We start from the raw sequence: 21733 nt of genomic DNA, 5'->3' as shown, positions 1-21733 counted from the left end.
GCCCCAACCATACAATCCCATATACACCATCCTATACCCGCCCCAACCATACAATCCTATATACACAATCCTATACCCGCCCCAACCATACAATCCCATATACACAATCCTATACCCACCCCAACCATACAATCCCATATACACAATCCTATACCCACCCCAACCATACAATCCCATATACACAATCCTATACCCGCCCAACCATACAATCCCATATACACATTCCTATACCCTCCCCAACCATACAATCCCATATACACAATCCTATACCCGCCCCAACCATACAATCCCATATACACAATCCTATACCCGCCCCAACCATACAATCCCATATACACAATCCTATACCCGCCCCAACCATACAATCCCATATACACAAAATTCCCTCCTGATCACCCGAAAGGAAATCGGACATTCCCTGGATCAACACTGGCTTCAAATGGAGACTACAAGTCTTCATTTGTTTCAGCACACATCACTGGGCCTGGGGCAGCTGCCCGTTTGGCCCTGTGTTAAAGATGGCCCTGCATTAAGCATCCATGGTCCACTGCTGTCACCATGAGGATGCCTACCCTGATACCTTTTATGGTTTCAAAAAAATGCAACTCAGTGGGAGGAGTCATGGCACAGGGAGCAAATCACTAACAGAGGATTATCTGGCAGCAGTGAAAAAGTGCTCTACCAATCACCAACAGAGGATTAAAATAAAGGTCAGTTTATGGGAAGTGCAACTTTTGACTTGTTTTTGAACGTCTCCACTACAAAGTCATCTGAACAAGAAGGGTTTTCTGTTCCATAGAAAGGCATGGAAACACTTGATCTGCAAGTTTTTTAGCGTTTTAGCACATTTTGTCACGTGCTTTTCTGCTCAATTGCAATTGTTAAATAAAAAAATTATAATTAATAAATAATGAAATTACATATATAAATAGTAATAATCATAAATAAAAAATAAAAACATATTAAAAATAAATAAATAAAATAACCCTAACCCAAATAATAACCCCTAATCCTAACCCTATTATTAACCCCTAATATTTACCCCTAATCCTAACCCCTAACTTTAATATTACAACTAACCCTAATACTACCCCTAACCCTAATAATAACCCTTAATCCTAACCCTAATATTTACCCCAAATCTTAACCCCTAACCCTAATCCTAATACTAACCCCTAAACCTAATAATAACCCCTAATCCTAACCCTAATAGTAAACTCTAACCCTAATAGTTACCCCAAATCTTAACCCCTAACCCCAATAATAACCCCTAATCCTAGCCCTAATAATAACCCCTAACCCTGATCTTAACCCCCTAACCCCTAAACATAATCCTAATATTAACCCCTAACCCTATTATTTACCCCTAATCCAAATAATAATATTAACCCCTAAGCCTAATATTTACCTCTAATACCAACCCTAATAATAAACTCTAACCCTAATATTTACCCCAAATCTTAACCCCTAACCCTAATCCTAACCCAGCAAAATAAATAAATAATAAAATAAATTAAATCCTGACCCTTACTTTTAATTCCTAACCCTTAAACCCTTACAAAAAAACAAAAAAAAAAAAACAAAAAAAAAAACAATAATAATAATAATAAAAAAAATAGAAGAGGAATAAAAGGCTGAAAAACATAGCAACACATATTGAAAAAGATGATAATTTTCTCTATTAGCTAATAAAGAAAAATGAGAGCTCAAAAATGCTTAAAAAATGCTGTAAAAAAATGCTCAAAAACGCAAAGCTCAGGTGTGATTGCAACCTTAGCAAGTCACTAATCTGAAGCATGCAGAAGGTACAAAAATGATGACCTTAAACCTTCTGTTAACCTTTTGACATCCTTGTCCTTTCATGAATGAGCAACTGAACTGCAGCATGCAGAATGACTGAGTATGATGGCCTCAATCCATTAACCATTTGAGCTGTACCTTCAGGACAGCCATCCTTGTCTTTTCTTACAAAGTCTGACCTGGATCGAACATAAAGTCCAAGGATGATGGCCCTAAAGCTTACCCTAACCTTTAGACATTGAATCTTCAGGATGGTCATCCTTGTCCTTTCCTAGTGAGTTATTGATCTGAAGCAAGCATGCTGCATTCAGAAGTTCCAAGGATGATGGCCTTAAAACGTCCATCAACGATTCAACATTGTACTTTCAGGATGGTCATCTTTTCCCTTTCTTAGTGAGTTACTGACGTGGAGTAATTAGAAGGTCCAAGGATGATGACCCTAAAGTTTCCATTAACCATTTGACATTTTACTGTCAGGACTGTCCCTGTTCTTTCCTAGTGAGTCACTGATCTGAAGCAAGCATGCAGAAGGTCCAAAGATGATGGCCTTAAAGCTTCCATTAACCATTTGACATTGTACGTTCAAGACAATCATCCTTGTCATACCTTAGCAAGCCACTGACTTGGAGTATGCAGAAGGAAGATAGTGCAGAAGATCCGAGGATGATAGTGCAGAAGATCTGAGGATGATAGTGCAGAAGATCCCAGGATGATAGTGCAGAAGATCCCAGGATGATAGTGCAGAAGATCCGAGGATGATAGTGAAGAAGATCCCAGGATGATAGTGCAGAAGATCCGAGGATGATAGTGCAGAAGATCCGAGGATGATAGTGCAGAAGATCCGAGGATGATAGTGCAGAAGATCCAAGGATGATAGTGAAGAAGATCCGAGGATGATAGTGCAGAAGATCCAAGGATGATAGTGCAGAAGATCCAAGGATGATAGTGCAGAAGATCCGAGGATGATAGTGCAGAAGATCCGAGGATGATAGTGCAGAAGATCCGAGGATGATAGTGCAGAAGATCCGAGGATGATAGTGCAGAAGATCCGAGGATGATAGTGCAGAAGATCCGAGGATGATAGTGCAGAAGATCCGAGGATGATAGTGCAGAAGATCCGAGGATGATAGTGCAGAAGATCCGAGGATGATAGTGCAGAAGATCCGAGGATGATAGTGCAGAAGATCCGAGGATGATAGTGCAGAAGATCCGAGGATGATAGTGCAGAAGATCCGAGGATGATAGTGCAGAAGGTGCAGGGATGATGGCCTTAAAGCTTCCATCAACCCATTGACAATGTACCTTCAGGACTGTCACTCTTGTCCATTCTTAGTGAATCGATCTAATCGCGACAAAATGATTCTATTAACCATTTGAAGTTTTACTTACAGGCAAGTGTGCGTCACTCCTCATCAAGTAATGGGTCTTGGCCAGGATGTCTTGCTGCAGCTGATCCCAACTTACTGTCCTGTCTTCCCTCAGGACCAGTGGAGGGCCAAACCTGTGACAATAAAGAGACGTTTAGTGAAGAGTCCCAGTGTAAATATCATGGAGGACAATGTTTAGGAAGGAATGGTGCTTTATTGAAGCCAGAGTTACCTAGGGGCCTGTTGACCCGTGCCATCCAGGTTGCACAGGAGGATGAGAAGCTTGGAGCTGGAGGCCAGGAACTCAGAGGAGACAGATCCTCCTTCGGGTAACCTTGTTGCGTTTGAGTTGAAGTTGCGGGGAGAAGAGGGAAGGCTGTGGGGGTAACCTGCAAGAGGAAAGGAAATTAAGAACACACAAAGGATGTATGTAAAGGCAAAACCTTTTTTTTATTTAAGTTTTGGACAGATGTGGGAAAGGTTAAGCCATTCTGTTAAGTTTTTATTGCTCTCTGTTTTGCAGCTGGGTAGATTCACACTCTCTTTTTGTTATGGTGACTACTGACACCGAGACAGAAAGTAATGGGAAAATGAAGAAATTTACAGTTGCCGCCAAAGCAAAAGTTTGAGGGGGTCATCATCCAAGTGGGCTAGATTAATGGTCTCCAAACTGCAACCCACAGGCCGATTGCAGCCTTATACTTACCTTTATCCGGACCTTAAGACTCCTCCCACTCATACAAGGCACTATTCTCCCCACTGACCCCAACGATGAGGTTCCATTCTTTCCACTGACACCAACGATGAGGCACTATTCAATCCACTGGCACAGTGGGGCATAATCCCTCCCACTGACATCAATGATGGGGTACTCATCCTCCCAATGACACCAATGATGGGGCACTATTCCTCCCACTGACACCAATGGTGGGGCATTATACCCCCCCCCCCCCACTGATACCAAAGATGGGGCACTATTCCTTCCACTAATACCAACAATGGGGAACTATTCCATCCACTGACACCAACAATGGTGCACTATTCTTTCCACTGACACCAAAGTTGGGACATTCTTCCTCCCACTGACAACAACCATGGGGCACTATTCCTTCGAATGTAAACCCACTTGACGTCCTACTAGAAACAGGAGCCTTAGGTAGGGGAAGGGGAACTAGTATTTTCAGGAGTTCATCAATGACAGCCCTAGCATTTTTCTCAGTACAGGTTACCATGAAAAAGTATTCAATCTCCATGTTCATGAGTCCGGCCAAGTTGCCATCTTGAGAAGCTACACATTTCAGCATTGCAAACCCACCTGAGGTCCTGGAAGCCTTGGGTAACGGAAGGGGAACTTGGAAGGCATAGACTGGGTCACCCTCTGCTATGGTGTTCATGTCTTCATCGTCCGAGAAGGATCTTTTGAATCCATTGGAGTACACCTCAGCCAGAATGACCTTATAGGACAAAGAGCCAAATAAAACAGCTGCATAAAATGAATTTACATCTCAAAATTCTACATTTTATATAAGAATGGAAAAGAACTCGCACAGATCTAAAAAAAATAAATATGCTTTACATAAGGCCCCGAAATCACAATTCAGTTCAGCTAGGCTGAAATCAGGCTTTTAGTGGGAGTGGCTGCTTTAGTGGTGGGAGGGGGAGGTACATAAGAGGGCTGGACCAATAGGATGATGACACGATGGGGTTATCAACCTTCTTATTCTGTGCAACAATATAGCACAGCAAAGGTAATGGGATCCCATGACAATGTTACATTATTACAATAGGGAAATAACCATTCTAGAAATATAATCACACCCAATGTGGTTGTCAGAGGAGGTATCTCTACATTACCTGGTCGGCGGTTATCTTGCCCCAATCAGCCACCATCTGCCGCAGTGCTGCCACGGTGCCGAATAACGGAACGGCCAACCCAATGCGCAGGAAGTGCTGTTGCCTAGACTGGAATACCAAAGTGACGTTCAAAGCCCTGCGAACAAAGCAAAGCATCATGGGAAATATTTATCAGGGCTGATCAGAGCATGCTCAGTAATGTGTCAGTGTAACCCTTCCAGACATTTAGAGATCACACTACTCCCCTTGACAATGCCCTCATCTGCTTTTTTTTTTCTCCAGAAGAATGGTGCCACCTTTGTTCAGGCATCAGGCAGAATCACCATCTACTTTCTGGATAGGGATGGGCGAATGGTTCAGCTGGGGCATGAGTTCGGGCCGAACATTTGCCTGCTTGGCCGTTCGCCGAACACCCAAATTTTCAGGATGTTCGCCCTGATGAACACCCTGCAATAAACTGAGCGCTGCACAGTGCATTCTGCGCCCTGATTGGGCAAAGCTTTGCCCAATCAGCTCATAGTGTAAGCTGGTTGCTAAGGAGCGGGGCCAGGAAGCCGGCCGGGGCGTCCTGAACAACTAATGAGTCATCACCTGTCAATGGGTTTCCCCGCTGACAGCTGAATAAAAAAAAAAAAAAAGTGCCAGTAAAAAAAAATTAAGAAAAAAAACGGAGTCCCCCCCCAAAACCATACCAGATCCTTATCCGGGCATGCAGCCTGGCATGTCAGGAAAGGGGGGGAATGAGCAAGCGCCCCCCCCTCCTGAACCATACCAGGCCACATGCATTCAACATAGGGGAGAGGGTGTGCTTTAGGGCAGAGGGGGGGGGGGCTCTGCCCAAACCCCACCACAGAGCACTTTGCCTCTTTGTTGATGGGGACAAGGGCCTCTTCCTGACAACCCTGGGCTGTGGTTGATGGGGTAGGTGGGCGAGGGACTTATCGGAATCTGGAAGCCCCCTTTAACAAGGGGGCTCCCAAATCCCACCCCCCCATGTGAATAGGTATCGGGTGCATAGTACCCCTACCCATTCACCAAAAAAAGTGTCCAATAGTAAAAAAAAACAGGACACAAATCCTTCTGATGTCACATGATCACGTGATGTCAGAAGGGGGCGGTGCCACGGGTGACAAACAGGTGACCCCGCCCCTTGCCTATATAAGAAATGTGAAAGCACGGAACGGGCATACAGCAGGAGGCCTCCCAGGAAGCGAGAGCGTTTTTATTTTTTTTTTCATTTTCTTTTAGGTCGGAGGGCGGCATGATTGACGCTGGATCTATATCGGAGGGACACTATTTTTTTATTTTTTAATAAATGATTTGTCAAAAACTGTCTCGTGTGGTTATTACTTTTGTACACTTTTTTGGTGACTGTGTAGGGGTACTATGTACCTGATACCCATTCACATGGGGAGGGCGGGATCTGGTTGCCCCCTTAAAGGGGGCTGCTAGATCCTGATAACCCCCTGCCCGCAGACTCCGACAAACACAGCCCAGGGTTGTCGGGAAGAGGCCCAAGGTGCAGTCCTTGGCTGTGTTCACAAATGTCTGACATCAAGCAGTCCCTGCTGCAATCCATCACAGTATGATTTAAAGCGGAGTTCCGGGCACAAAAACAATATTTTTTTTTTGTGCCCCTCCGCTAGGTATGCCTCACCTGAAAAGGAATTGGATAGTTATTTTATTTTTTTTTTGTTTACTTACCTTGCAATTGAAGATCGAAGATACTCACCTCAGAGTACTTCCTCCCTCGGAGCCGCGGCTCACCCCGTCACTTCCTGCCTCGCTATGATTCCTGGGAGCTGAACGTCACAGCTCCCAGGAATCAATGCGACGGCACCGGCCCCGCTCGTCATTTCCGGGCGACGCCGCATTCCCCTGCTAAACAGCTTCTGGGCATGCCCAGAAGCTGTGGAGGAATGCGGTGCCGCGCCGGAAGTGACGAGAGGGGCCGGTGCGGCGCATTCTGGGACAAGAAGACGCGGAAGAAGACACAGAAGAGGACCGCGCCGGCTTCAGCTGCCCACAAGAGAGATGGAAACGCTGTGGAAGAAAACTTCTAAGTAAGTATTTCTTCTTGCAGGTAAGTGCGAACCGGGACAGATCAGATGCTAGCCATTGTGGAATGTGCTAACCCTGACTGTCCCGGGGGTATGTTTATTAAAAAATGACATCTGTGCCCGGAACTCCGCTTTAAGATTTTTTCATCTTTTAATTTTGCAGTTTTCATTCAATTAAAAGCATTTTCTGACCCCGCCATATTCAGGAGTTTTCTGTTATAGGGTGACATCGCTCTGTCCCTCCTGCATTGTCACTTTGTGATAGTGATTACAAGCAGCAGTTCCCGCACAAATTGCTCAGGCATAGTCCACCACTGTCACCATCAAGAAGCCAGTCCACAGCAATGATGTGCAGCTGACACTTGAGGGAGTGCATGTAGACATGAAGTGGATTAAAGAGGCCAGAGGAGATCAGCAAAACCGAGATGGGGAGAAAGATGAAAGAAAAAAGGTTTTTTATTAAAATTAAAAGCATATCAATTGGCAATGCTTCTTCTGCAAGTTCTCAGCTGTGTTCACAAATGTCTGACACATGTCAGCCCTTGCTGCTGCCTCTCATCTTTACCACAAATGCTTTCTCCTGCCTGCAGCAGAGTGAGAACATCATCTCAGCCTAGGCAATGTCACTCAAGGATGGCTTTTTAATAAAGAAAAAAAAAAAGGGAGCTTTTTTTTTTCAAAAATGGATCCTATTGTTGTATATTGTGACATGTGGGAAATTTATTGCTGAGACGTCCACATTCATTTTCACAACAAGCCCAAATAACAAAGAAGTACCTGTGTGAGCGCGGTTTCTGTGAAGCGATGTGTAGTACACGCCGCATAGTAAACAGTAATGCATATTTCATAAACAGCAATTACAGAGCCTTAATGACTGTGAGAAACATAATAACACCGAGGTGCAGCACATAGGCTTTTCTTATGCGGTCTCCGGGATTAACCCCTTCCAGGCTCTGTGCTGCTTGGCAGGACTGGCAGTGGGAGTCAGATAAACGTCAAGGATATTATCAGCACTCACCAGCTATAATTACTGGATCTTTTTTCTTTCTCTCTCCCTCCCGTATAATTTTCTTTCTTTTTTTTTGTTGTATTAATTAAGGCCACCCACCCGCTCGTGGCGGATTCTGGGCGCGCACTCTTGTCGGTGGAAGTTTCCAGCTCAGGGTTTACACTTCTGCCTAATGATGTCTGATTTGGAACATGCAATGTTTTTCATTAGACTAATATTTGCGGTTTCTAGATATTAACCATTGCAATTTCGCACTTAAAAGGGTCCCTTGTGTATCATTTTGAAGCCCAATAGAACCCTAAGTTTGAAGCTTTGCCACAGATGCATGGTGGCATTATGCTCAGCTTTGAATGACTAACAGGCCCTTTTGATTGCCCATTCTAACGGATGAGCAGAACAACCCAAGCACTAAAGGGGTACTGCAATGGGGGTGAAAGCAATGCCTCTCCTTTCTTTAAATAAGACAATTATATAACTGGTAAGAACTGGTTAACCAACTGGTTTGTCACAGATGCATGCACAGGGTGGCATTGCACTCAGATCCAAATGACCAGCAAGCCTTTTCACCCACCCATTATAGCAGATAAGCAGAACAACCATTATAGCAAAAAAGTGCTGCAATGAGGGTGAACCCTTTACTTTCTAATGCCTTTACTAGATTAAAGCCTAATTTAGACTAGGTTCACACTTATGTGAATTTGATGCATCCAATTCGCATGACAGGAGAGTGTGACTGGCCCTCAATGAAATCGGTTCACATTTGGAAAGGGTCCTGTGCATCTTTGGCTCCAAATCAGGTGTGAATTTGGACTGGATTCCATAATTAGGGACGCACTGGACCCCCTGCTCTGAGGCGCAGCATGTGTGAACCCAGCCTTAACTTTCACTTTAAAGCGGAGTTCCGGCCTCAAAAAAGTGCATTTCAGCAATGATAGCCTCTGGACTGTCCCCGGGTTCACTTACGTTTTAGAAGAAATAATTACCTTAAAATGTCTTGTCCAGCGCTGCCATCTCAAGTGTGGGCAGCTCAAGCCAGAGCGTCCTCTTCGGTGACGTCGGAGTCCCAGAATGCCCAGAAGCTGTTTAGCAGGGAATGATGTGCCTGCACCGGAAGTGATGAGCAGGGCCGATGCAGGGCATTGACTCCTGGGAGCGATGACGTTCAGCTCCCAGGAGTCAATGCAAGCAGGAAGAGACGGGCTGCGGCCGCAGAGGGAGGAAGTGGAAAGAAGGCAAGTATATTTTCTTCAAAAACAAGGTAAGTAAAGCAAAAAAAAAAAAAGATTATCCAATTCTTTTCAGGTTACTTAGAGCAAGCAGATGTCAAATTTTCGATTTGAGGCCGGAACTCCGCTTTAAATAAGCTAATTATAGTCCAGCTGCATCAAAGCATAAGGTGGGCAAAGTTTTACAAGTAAATTTCTTTAGAAAGCACCAACAACCTGAACAGAAAACCTGACCCCTGCCACCAGTGTAAAAAACAGTGGTCTCTCTGCAGAGGTCCAAAACATCCCCCTGCTGAGTCAGAGCTAGCGCTCCCCAATTAGCACAATTCAAGCTCCCCCATGACTGCACAGCTATAGCTCAAACACAGCAAGGGGGCATGGCGGACTTCTGCAGAGAGATCATCACTTCCACACAGCTGTCAGGGATCAGGCTTTTCTTTTCAAACTGTGGCTGCCTTCTAAATAAAATGATCTCCGATTTCATATACTTTATCCACCTTATGCTTTGATGCTACTGGGATATAATCAGCTTATTTAAACTGAAAGTTTATTTGGGCCTTAAAAGGAGTTGTAAAGTCAGGAAGGTTTTTCATCTTAATGCATTCTATGCATTAAGATAAAAAGCCTTCTGGGTGTAGCAGCCCCCCCAGGACCCCTAATACTAATCTGATCCCCCTCTCTGTCCAGCAATGTCCACAAGTCCCCCAGCCATGCTGGGACTCTCCCTCGGCTCCCACGGCTGTCAATCAAAGTCAGTGAGCCAATCAGGAAAGAAGGGGCGGGGCAGAACGGCAGCTCTGTGTCTGAATGGTAACACAGAGCTGCAACTCGACTCGGGTGCCCCCATAGCAAGCTGCTTGCTGTGGTGGCACTCGATAGGAGGGAGGGGCTAGGAGCAGGAACAAGGGACCCGAGAAGAGGAGGAAGGAAGTATAACACGTTTGTTCTTTTTTTTTTAAACTAGACTTTACAATCACTTTAATCTAGTAAATGTATAAGAGTGGGACTCTTGCTCTGTGTGTGAAAGCAGTGGCCTTCTCTGCACAAGTCAGGCACCCGCCCTGAAGAATCAGAGCTAGAACTCTCCAATCAGCAAAACTCAAGCTCCCTACTACAGCTTTAACTCAACAGGGTGTGTGTGTGTCCGACCTCTGTAGAGAGATCACTGCTTTCAGACTGCTCTCAGGGGTCAGGCTTTTCTACTCATGCCATTTCTGATTTCTAAACAAAATTATCTGTAAGACTTTGCTCACTCTTTGCTTTGAGGCATTTAGAATATAATCAGCTTACATAAACTAAAAGTTTAATTAGGCTTTAATCTAGTAAAGGTATGAAAGTGGGACCGTTGCTCTCTATGTGGAAGCGGTGGTGGTCTCTCTGATCTCCGGCTGAGTCAGAGCAAGAACTCCCCATCAACAAAATTCAAGCTCTCTGCTGATTGCATAGCTTTAGCTCTGACTTAATTAGGCTTTAATCTAGTAACCAGTAGTAGAGGCATGGCTGTCACCCCCGTTGCAGACACTTTTTACTAGTAGAGTTGTTCTGCTCATCCGCTAAAATGGGCGGACAAAGGGGGGCCTCCTGCTCATTTGAAGCTGTATCTGTGGCAAGGCTTCATTGATTAACTGATTCTTAGCAGCCCTGGCAGTGGCCATGTTTTTGCCTAGCTATGATATGCCATCCAGTATTTACAATGTGCAGTAAGTAACCCAAAAGATTAGTTCCAGAAGACACAAGACATTCAATAAGGACTGAGCTACCTGCTGATAGCACAGCTTTATCTCTGACTTAAATAGGACTTTAATCCAGTAAAGGTATGAGAAAGTAAAGGCATGGCTGTCACCCCCATTGCATCCCCTTTTTATTAGTAGAGTTGTTCTGCTCATCTGCAAAAATGAGCAGACGAAGGGGGCCTACTGGTAATTTGGAGCTGTATCTAAGGCAAGGCTTTATTGATTAGCTGGTTCTTAGCAGCCCCGGCAGTGGCAATGTTTTTGCCTAGCTATGATTCGCCATCCGGTATTTACCATGTGCAATAAGTAACCCAAAAGATTAGTTCCAGAGGACACAAGACATTCAATAAGGACTGAGCTACTGCAAAAAAAAAAAAAAAGATTCCATAATAAAAAGGTAAAAAAAATATGCATGGCCACCGAGTTCAATATAAAAAAAAACCCACCTTGCAGCCTCTGAAACCTTTAACCCCCCAATAGATCCAGCAGAAGGCAAAAAAAAATCTTTATGTAGCATGCACCTATATACTCTAACAGGAAAAAATTCTATTCTGATAATGATAGGCAATGAGATGCTCTCCAGATTAGCATTTTACTGTGTAATTAAGACTATGTTTAGATGTGCAACAGACCTTGCCGCCACTTTAAAAAACGATCTGTAGTGGATTACTTTCCAGAGGGGTCGACAGGCAGTGAGGAGGAGATAGGTTGCCTTATCGCTTCCTGTTTTAACCCTGCAAATGCAGACCCACTGTGCCACAACCACATGCATTACATACAGTTGTAGGGGGGTTGAGGCGTGGCCCTATTCACTTGAATGGGTCACGCTTGGTACCAGCAAAAACATGTAGTGATCCTTAAAGGAGTTAAATCCGACACCTGGCGAGTAATAAAACTTTTCTGTCCAGTGTCAGGAGAGCAAAGTTAAAACTCCTCCATTTTTATGACTTCAGCTCTTCTATATCTCTAAAATGTGTCTGAAGCTCCTTTCTGTTTTTACTCTATGAAAATCCCCAGCCTGAGCGGAGGAGCCATTTATTCTGAGCTGTAAAGAGACAAGTGAGGAAATCCCATCTATCAGAAGATGGAAGGCAACCGAAACAATGGACATCTTGGACAAAGCTTTCATTTTATTTTATTCCTCAATAACCACAAATGATATAAATCAACCTTGTGTGCACCAAATGCCTCTGCAAACCCAAGAAGAGAGAGCAGAGCTGTGGGAGGGACCCAGCAGGCCCCACCTACTTCAGAAAACTACAGGAGGGGCGGAGACAAGATCAGTCACCCTGCACAAGGAGAGAGAGAGCAGAGCTGTGGGAGGGGCCCAGCAGGCTCCATCTACTACAGAAAACTACAGGAGGGGGCGGAGACAAGATCAGTCACCCTGCACAAGGAGAGGGAGCAGCAGTGAGTGCTCTTTATTACAGGAAGTAGAGCCACTGTTAGAAATCATGGGCCCCATGCGTCCCTCCTGATGGGGCCCCACCAACCCCGCCACCTCCAGTGGTTAGTGGAAAAGCGGCGCTGACTTTATCTGCCTACACCTCAAAAATGTTCTCTTCGAAAAGAAGTCCCTCCTCTGCTCCCATCTCATGTTGGGGCCCAGGGAAATGTAATTTAAGCCCTGGTAGGCAAGTAGGAGTGAGGGTGTGGACTAGTAAAATCTATTTATTCATTTAGGCAGAAATGAACAAAAAAAGCTGCCCTGGGACCCCCTTTTTAGCTGATGGGGCCTGCGCCCCCCCTTTTTAGCTGATGGGGTCTGCGCTCCCCTGTTTAGATGATGGGGCTTGCGCCCCCCTGTTTAGATGATGGGGCCTGTGCCCCCCCCCGGTTTAGATGATGGGGCCTGGGCCCAGTACAACATGAAGGATTGCACTGCCTTATCAGTGGCCCTGACAGGAAGTCTCACACTGGATGAGCGCACAGATCTGGAAGGAATATACAAATCTCACTGAGATTCCAGAAGAAGACACATGAGGAGTGGATTTGGACAATATTTACTCATCCTGGAGATCAGCTTTAAATTCTTCCTCTGGAATAGCAGACATCTTACCTGGTCTGTCGCAGGGGGATGGGGAGGGAGACGCAGAGGAAAGGGTCAAACGTGTCACTCTGCTTGTGGCAGTGCGGACAGGTGAGCGAAGATCTGCAATGAGAACATTTAAAGGAATGTGACACATTTCCACTTTTTTGGCCTTGGAATGTGGGTATGAAGTCAGAACACAGGAACCCGGGGGAGCCCTGCACAGCAATACAAAACATTGGCGTGGATTTAATAAAGGCAAACAAACTGTGCACTCTGCAAGTGCAGTTGCTCCAGAGATTAGTAAATAAAAAGCAACCAATCACATACAAAAAAAAAAAAAAAAAAATCGGAATTTTAGCTTCCATGTGATTGGATGATGGAAGTCAGCAGAGCTTCTGCCCATTTTCTCTGGAGCAAATGCACATTGCAAAGTGCACAGTCTGTTTGCCTTTAGTAAATGGACTCCATTCCGTAAAATTGTATCTCTCGTCAAAACTTTTGGTTTTTAGTTTTGCATAGAGTTAGGGGACCACAGAAATCATTCCGAGGTTTGCTTTAGGCTGTGGCCCCATTTTGGAATTTTTTTTCCCTCACTTCCTCTTTCCATCAGAAGGTGGTCACCAAGACAGCAAACAACTCAACACACAGCCATTAATGTCTAAACCACTGGCAACAAAAGTCAGTACACCCCTAAGTGACAATGTCCATACTGGGCCCAAAATGTTAATATTTTGTGTGGCCGCCATTATTTTCCAGCACTGCCTTAACCCTCTTGGGCATGGAGTTCACCAGAGCTTCACAGGTTGCCACTGGAGTCCTCTTCCCCTCCTCCATGATGACATCACAGAGCTGGTGGATGTTAGAGACCTTGCGCTCCTCCACCTTCTGTTTGAGGATGCCCCACAGATGGTCAATAGGGTTCAGGTCTGGAGACATGCTTGGCCAGTCCATCACCTTTACCCTCAGCTTCTTTAGTAAGGCAGTGGTCATCTTGGAGGTGTTTGGGGTCGTTATGTTGGAATACTGCCATGCGGCCCAGTCTCTGAAGGGAGGGGATCATGCTCTGCTTCAGTATGTCACAGTACATGTTGGCATTCATGGTTCCCTCAATGAACTGTAGCTCCCCAGTGCCGGCAGCTTTCATGCAGCCCCAGACCATGACACTCCCACCACCATGCTTGACTGTAGGAAGACACACTTGTCTTTGTACTCCTCACCTGGTTGCTGCCACACACGCCTGACACCATCTGAACCAAATAAGTTTATCTTGGTCTCATCAGAGTACAGGAGATGGTTCCAGTAATCCATGTCCTTAGTCTGCTTGTCTTCAGCAAACTGTTTTCAGGCTTTCTTATGCATCATCTTTAGAAGAGACTTCCTTCTGGGACGACAGCCATGCAGACCAATTTGATGCAGTGTGCGGCGTATGGTCTGAGCACTGACAGGCTGACCCCCCACCCCTTCAACCTCTGCAGCAATGCTGGCAGCACTCATACGTCTATTTCCCAAAGACAACCTCTGGATATGACGCTGAGCACGGCACTCAACTTCTTTGGTCGACCATGGCGAGGCCTGTTCTGAGTGGAACCTGTCCTGTTAAACCGCTGTATGGTCTTGGCCACCGTGCTGCAGCTCAGTTTCAGGGACTTGTCAATCTTTTTCATAGCCTAGGCCATCTTTATGTAGAGCAACAATTATTTTTTTCAGATCCTCAGAGAGTTCTTTGCCATGAGGTGCCATGTTGAACTTCCAGTGACCAGTATGAGAGAGTGAGAGCGATAGCACCAAATTTAGCACACCTGCTCCCCATTCACACCTGAGACATTGTAACACTAACGAGTCACATGACATCGGGGAGGGAAAATGGCTAATTGGGCCCAATTTGGACATTGTCACTTAGGGGTGTACTGACTTTTGTTGCCAGCGGTTTAGACATTAATGGCTGTGTGTTGAGTTATTTTGAGGGGACAGTAAATTTACACTGTTATACAAGCTGTACACTCACTACTTTACATTGTAGCAAAGTCTCATTTCTTCAGTGTTGTCACATGAAAAGATAGAATAAAATATTTACAAACATGAGGGGTGTACTTACTTTTGTGAGATATTGTAGATATATATTTTATTTATTTTTATAAGTTTTATTACTGAATGCAAGAATGGTAAAAAAAAAAAAAAAAAAATGTAGACGAAAACAGGCAACTCTATACTTAGAGGAGCGGGGGCAGACGAGGTGTCTGGTGGTAATTATAGCGGTGTCTCCCCCCCCGCCAGGACCAGTGAAGATCTGACTCACCACTTTGTCCTCTCCCTGGGCAGCCAGATCTGCTTCCGTCTGCACAATAATACTGACTGCAAACATCTCCCGTTCCCATCCCAGGTATTTATCCTGCGATTTCCCATTACAGAACACAGGATACACAGAAAGTTACATTGTTACAATCAATAAAATAAGCCACCCCTGACCTGTCTAGCTGCATGCACTATGGAGTAATTCATCCTCAAAGATCCCTAAAGCCCAACTGAACTTTCAGTTATAAAGTGGTATTAAATCAAAAATTTAGTGCAGCACTATAGATGTGGCGGCTGCATTAGTTTCCTTTTTTTTTAGGCTTTTCTTTCCCTCTGTTTTCACCTGGTAATCTGACCAGTAAAATACTTCCTGTATTAGAGCAACCCCCCCCCCCCCCAACTCTGGATGAATGAGAACAGGAGGGTATTGTCAGTCTGGGGGGGGGGAGGGGAGTGTGTGATGGATTAGCTCATTAGCAGATTTAGATACACAAGCAAATTGAAGCCAAATTCCAGCTCGCACTTTATAATGACTTACTGCAAACAGTTCCTTTTGGGATAAAGGTTTTACATGAATAAAAGTTGATCATTGTAAGCATCCCTGTCAGTGGTAAATGGTGTGTCTCATCCCTCTAACTGCTACATCTGCAGGACAGCTTACTGGCCGGATCACCAGAAGAAAAATAAAAGAAGTAAAGCCCAAAAGAAAACAAATGCAGCCGTCACATCCAGAAATTGGTAGGCTGCAATATAATTAATGATTGTTTGTGGGTTTAATACCGATGGAAAGCACAGAAGTTTTTATAAGGAAAGAATTAAAAAAAATGGATGTATTTAGTTTAGATGAAAGAGAATGCAGAGGTCAGGAGTATGTATTGTAGAATGCAGAGATCAGAAGCATGAAATGTAAAATGCAGAGGTCAGGAGTCTAATGTAGAATGCAGAGATGAGGAGTAAGGAGTATGTAATGCAGAGGTCAAGTATGCAATGTAGAATGCAGAGGTCAGGAGTATGCAATGTAGAATGCAGAGGTCAGGAGTATGCAATGTAGAATGCAGAGGTCAGGAGTATGCAATGTAGAATGCAGAGGTCAGGAGTATGCAATGTAGAATGCAGGGATCAGGAATATGCAATGTAGAATGCAGAGATGAGGAATATGCAATGTAGAATGCAGAGGTCAGGAGTCAGTAATGTAGAATGCAGAGGTCAGTAGTACGTAATATAGAAGGCAGAGGTCAGGAGTATGTAATATAGACTGTAGGGGTCAGGAGTATGTAATTTAGAATGCAGAGGTCAGGAGTATGTAATGTATAATGTAGAGGTCGGGACTGGAGTATGTAATGTAGAATGCAGAGGTCAGGAGTATGTAATGTTCATAATGCAGAGGTCAGGAGTATGTAATGTATAATGTAGAGATCGGGACTGGAGTATGTAATGTAGAATGCAGAGATCAGGAGTATGTAATGTTAATAATGCAGAGGTCAGGAGTATGTAATATAGACTGTAGGGGTCAGGAGTATGTAATGTAGACTGTAGGGGTCAGGAGTATGTAATGTAGAATGCAAAAGGTCAGTAGTATGTAATGCAGAGGTCAGGACTGGAGTATGTAATGCAGAATGCAGAGGTCAGGACTGGAGTATGTAATGCAGAATGCAGAGGTCAGGACTGGAGTATGTAATGCAGAATGCAGAGGTCAGGACTGGAGTATGTAATGTAGAATGCAGGGGTCAGTAGTAACTAACAAATAACTTCCCTCTAACAAACAAAAGACAAAAATACCTCCCTATAAGTAAAAACCATCTACTCCTCCTCCAGCTGTGTCTGTCTGCCCCATATTGGCATGACAGGAGTATAGTATTTGGCATTTTGCACAGTAGAATAGGGATTGGCTGGATGGCCAGAGAGGGATCACTAGAAGCCTGAACATGCATTGCAGTATATTTGAACCAAGAATTTATGTTTTTAGTGCAAATGTTTACTAGAAATATGTAAGGGTGCATGGCAGTGTGCAGAGGGTTAACTCAGATTCCCCCAGCACTCCTCCTGATGGCGCTGTAATTAGTCCTCACCTGTACTGAGCTTGAAAGTGTTCTTGTACAAAGCTGTGTCCTCCATCTGTCTGCGAGGAGGGCGAGGAACTGAGGCTGCTCTGCTCAGAGATCGGAGGCTGCAGGAGAAAAATTAATTAATTGAAGAGAAAGATGTGAGGGCAACAAACAGCCCCAAATACATGTATACAACCCCCCCTCCCCCAAGGAGGCGTGTGCTAAAATTATGGCTCCACCCCAAAAAAACAAAAACAAAGCTATAACCGTGGCAGTGCTTTAGATTTGAACCCGGTCGTTAAAATGTTGTAGAAGCTTTAACAGGTTAATAATGTAATTTCAAAAGTCGGTTCTTTATTCTTTTAATTCTTAAGCTTTCATTAAAAGAAAATAAAAAATTGTGATTCTTCCACAAGGTGACAACATCCTGTCCGTGCATCTTAATTGTGCTCCTGCGTTGTCATCCCAGATAAAGATTACAAGCTTGCACAATGCTTCCTCCTCCTTCCACAAACTTACAATGTACTGTCTGATCACTGGGGGAGGGGAGACTGAAGAAATGCCTCCTCCTTCTACAAAATTACAATGTACAGTCTAATCACTGGGGGAGGGGAGACTGAGGAAATGCTTCCTCCTCCTTCTACAAAGTTACAATATACAGTCTGATCACTGGGGGAGGGGAGACTGAGGAAATGCTTCCCCCTCCTTCTACAAAGTTACAATGTACAGTCTGATCCCTGGGGGAGGAGAGACTGAGGAAATGCTTTCTCCTTCTACAAAGTTACAGTATACAGTCTGATCACTGGGGGAGGGGAGACTGAGAAAATGGTTTCCCCTGCCTGCAGCAGACTGATGACATTAAGTCATCCTAGGAGGAGTCACTGTAGCTCATGGATGAGTTGGAGAGGAAGGATTCCATTGCTGTATAATATTTCCATGCAAAAGATTTCAGAAGAAGAATGAAGGATTTTTATTTTGTTACAAAATGTAAAAAGGAAAGATTTAGTGTAGCCAGGCGTGCGTTGGGAAGGGTAAGCGGCCTGCGAGGGATTAGGTGCCCTGAAATCCTGCGAGCGTTCTCTATAATTGGGTGAATATGATAAGCAGAAGGAGAACACCCACACAGACTCATGTGAAGCTGCGGCGGTCCTCCCTCCTCCCCCACCCAGAAATTCAACCTCCGATAACAGGAAGACATCATGCCAGGCGATGCGCAGTCCTCCTGCCAGCTTCCCGGGGGGGGGGGGGATTGCTTCCATTGCCTTCTGGCAAGTCCTGCTTCTGAAGCTGCGGCACAGCAAGGGTTAAAATCTCACCCTAGCCAGAGAGATACAGAAAGTGGATTTTTACCGCAAAAAAAAAAAGTGTTAAAGAAATTCTTATTGTTTCATATTTTTAATATTAAAGCAGAACTCCAGCCAAAAAGAAAATAGAAATGAATGGCCCATTAAAAGATAAAATAACAAAACTAGCTTTTCTGCACTTGTCACCTTCAATCCGGAATCCTCAGTCTGAGAGACAGCATCATTCAGGCCAATTTCTCTGAGCCCACATCATCCCGGACCAGCCCCCACCCGGTGACTGGACAGTGAAAGGAGAAGCAGCACAGAGGTGAGCTGATTGCTGTGTCTTTCTGCTAACTCCTCTTATCGGCATGCTTCTGACACAGCAGGTAAAATTGATTGGCTCCTTTGAGCTGTTTCTACCTCTCCCAGTCTGAGCTCTGCTGTACAAAAAGCAAATAGTAGGTCAGATTCAGCTACTTACACTGCTTCTATTTAATAGAGTGAACCCCTAGGTGCTGACAGTAAGCAAATATGCTGGCGAGTTTTGGCGCTGGACGGCCATCTATTTGCATACCAATTAGCTGAGTCAGCTGTGCCGAGAGTGTGCAGTCACATGATCTTGGACCCAGCCCGGCATCTGAAACCTTTTAAAAGGGTCAGGAGGTGCTGGCGCAAAAGGGGTTAATAATGTATAATTAGTACAGAACTGAAATAATTTGCCTCCTTAAGGGCTCATTCGCACGTGGGATTTGGGGGGGGGGGGGGGGTAAACCCCACAAATGTGCCTTGTTATTATTGCCCCCCAGCTGCGACCCCCTATAGCTACAGAGGACTCTTTAAAAAAAGAGTCCTCCTAATCTCAGCTCGTTACCTGTATAGAAGACACCTGGGAGCCATAAATCGTGCTGATTGATCGGGGATCCAATACTTATTTCACTCTTTAAAATGCAAATCAATTTAGAACTTTTTTGAAATGCGTTATTCTGGATATTTTTGTTGTTATTCCGTCTCTCACTGGTAAAATAAAACGACCAATAAAATTATAGACTGATCATTTCTTTGTCAGTGGGCAAACATACAAAATCAGCAGGGGGGTCACATACTTTTTCCCCTCACTGTAAAAATAACATGCTGGTAGGGTCATTAGGATAGAGATTAGATTGTAAGCTCCTCGAGGGCAGGGACTGATGTGAGTGTACAGCGCTGTGTATATCCTTGGCGATATACAGACACCTGTAATAAATAAGCTCTCTGATTCTGGCACGCCCACATTTCTTTTCTAGAGAAAAAAATCAGCAATTCACTTATTTTGTGAGTTTTCTGAAGTTTCTATCTTTACCAAAAGATCAAAAAAATAGAAATAAAAAGAAGAAATCTCGCCATTTACAAGCCGCACTACAAAGCGCTGAGCTGACGGTTGAAGAAAGTATCCTCAGTACTGCGGCGCTTTCACCGTGAGAGGCTACAAGATGCCACAAGGAGTCGCATTAATTGCCATGAAGTGGCTCTACGGCAGGAGAGAAAAGCATCCGGACCCTAAGCCTGTCTGCCGCAGAACACTTCCACCCCGCACCACTGTGCATTGTGGGTAATGATGATCATGGTATAGATGTATGAAATCATAAAAAGTTACAAAATAACATCAAGAAAAGGAGAGGAGTTGGATCTTAGGGGCAGAGATGTGTGTTTTACTTATCAGTGTCTCTACTGTCAGTTATTTCACATCTGGGCAGAAATGATTTAGAATGAGGGCATGGGGAGGGGGAGCTCTGTACTGAGGGAGGAGAGGAGCTCTGTAATGGGGGAGAGAGGGGGGAAGCTCTGTACTGGAGGGGACGAGAGGGGGGAAGCTCTGTACTGGAGGGGACGAGAGGGGGGAAGCTCTGTACTGGAGGGGACGAGAGGGGGGAAGCTCTGTACTGGAGGGGACGAGAGGGGGGAAGCTCTGTACTGCGGGGACGAGAGGGGGGAAGCTCTGTACTGGAGGGGACGAGAGGGGGGAAGCTCTGTACTGGAGGGGACGAGAGGGGGGAAGCTCTGTACTGGAGGGGACGAGAGGGGGGAAGCTCTGTACTGCGGGGACGAGAGGGGGGAAGCTCTGTACTGGAGGGGACGAGAGGGGGGAAGCTCTGTACTGGAGGGGACGAGAGGGGGGAAGCTCTGCACTAGGAAGGGAGAGAGGGTTGAACTCTGTTCTAGGGGGGAACTTTGTACTAGGGGGGAGAGAGGGGGGAACTCTGTACTAGGGGGGAGAGAGGGGGAACTCTGTACTAGGGGGGGGGAGAGAGAGAGAGGGGGAACTCTGTACTGGGGGGGGGGAGAGAGAGAGGGGGGAACTCTGTACTGGGGGGGGAGAGAGAGGGGGGAACTCTGTACTGGGGGGGGGGAGAGGGGGGAACTCTGTACTGGGGGGGGGAGAGAGGGGGGAACTCTGTACTGGGGGGGAGGGGGAACTCTGTACTAGGGGGGGGGAGAGAGAGAGAGGGGGGAACTCTGTACTGGGGGGGGAGAGAGAGAGGGGGGAACTCTGTACTGGGGGGGGGAGAGAGAGGGGGGAACTCTGTACTGGGGGGGGGGGAGAGAGAGGGGGGAACTCTGTACTGGGGGGGGAGAGAGAGGGGGGAGCTCTGTACTGGGGGAGAGAGAGAGAGGGGGGAACTCTGTACTAGGGGGGGAGAGAGGGGGGAACTCTGTACTAGGGGGGGAAAGAGGGGGGAACTCTGTACTAGGGGGGGTAGGGAGGGGGGAACTCTGTACTGAAGGGGAGAGAGGGGGGAACTCTGTACTGAAGGGGAGAGAGGGGGAACTCTGTACTGAAGGGGAGAGAGGGGGAACTCTGTACTGAAGGGGAGAGAGGGGGAACTCTGTACTAGGAGGGAGTGAGGGGGAAATTTGTACTAGGGGGGAGAGAGTGGAGCTTTCTCCGAGGGGGGGGGGGAGAGGGTGGGAGCTCTGTCCGGAGGGAGGAGGGGAGCTCTGACTTGGGGGAGGAGGGGAGCTCTGTCCCGGGGGGAGGAGGTAATGGGGCC

At 45.6% G+C, this 21733-nt stretch overlaps 1 protein-coding gene across 1 annotated transcript in view; it reads right to left on the bottom strand.

Annotated features, from left to right (window-relative positions):
- Window positions 1-21733, bottom strand: part of USP43 (ubiquitin specific peptidase 43) — a 74718-nt gene that overhangs the window by 13749 nt on the left and 39236 nt on the right. Inside the window, exons 3-8 of the mRNA XM_082272715.1 lie at window positions 17443-17540; window positions 13109-13201; window positions 5022-5157; window positions 4483-4621; window positions 3400-3556; window positions 3190-3301 (exon numbers count right to left, since the gene is read on the bottom strand). Coding sequence (XP_082128841.1) covers window positions 3190-3301; window positions 3400-3556; window positions 4483-4621; window positions 5022-5157; window positions 13109-13201; window positions 17443-17540 — 735 coding nt within the window. The remainder of the gene's footprint in view (window positions 1-3189; window positions 3302-3399; window positions 3557-4482; window positions 4622-5021; window positions 5158-13108; window positions 13202-17442; window positions 17541-21733) is intronic.

This window comes from Pelophylax lessonae (genome assembly GCF_965119305.1).
Source record: "Pelophylax lessonae genome assembly, chromosome: 11".
Lineage (NCBI taxonomy): Eukaryota > Metazoa > Chordata > Amphibia > Anura > Ranidae > Pelophylax > Pelophylax lessonae.
The sequence above is the reverse complement of the archived record's forward strand: the minus strand, read 5'-3'. Positions and strand labels throughout refer to the sequence as shown.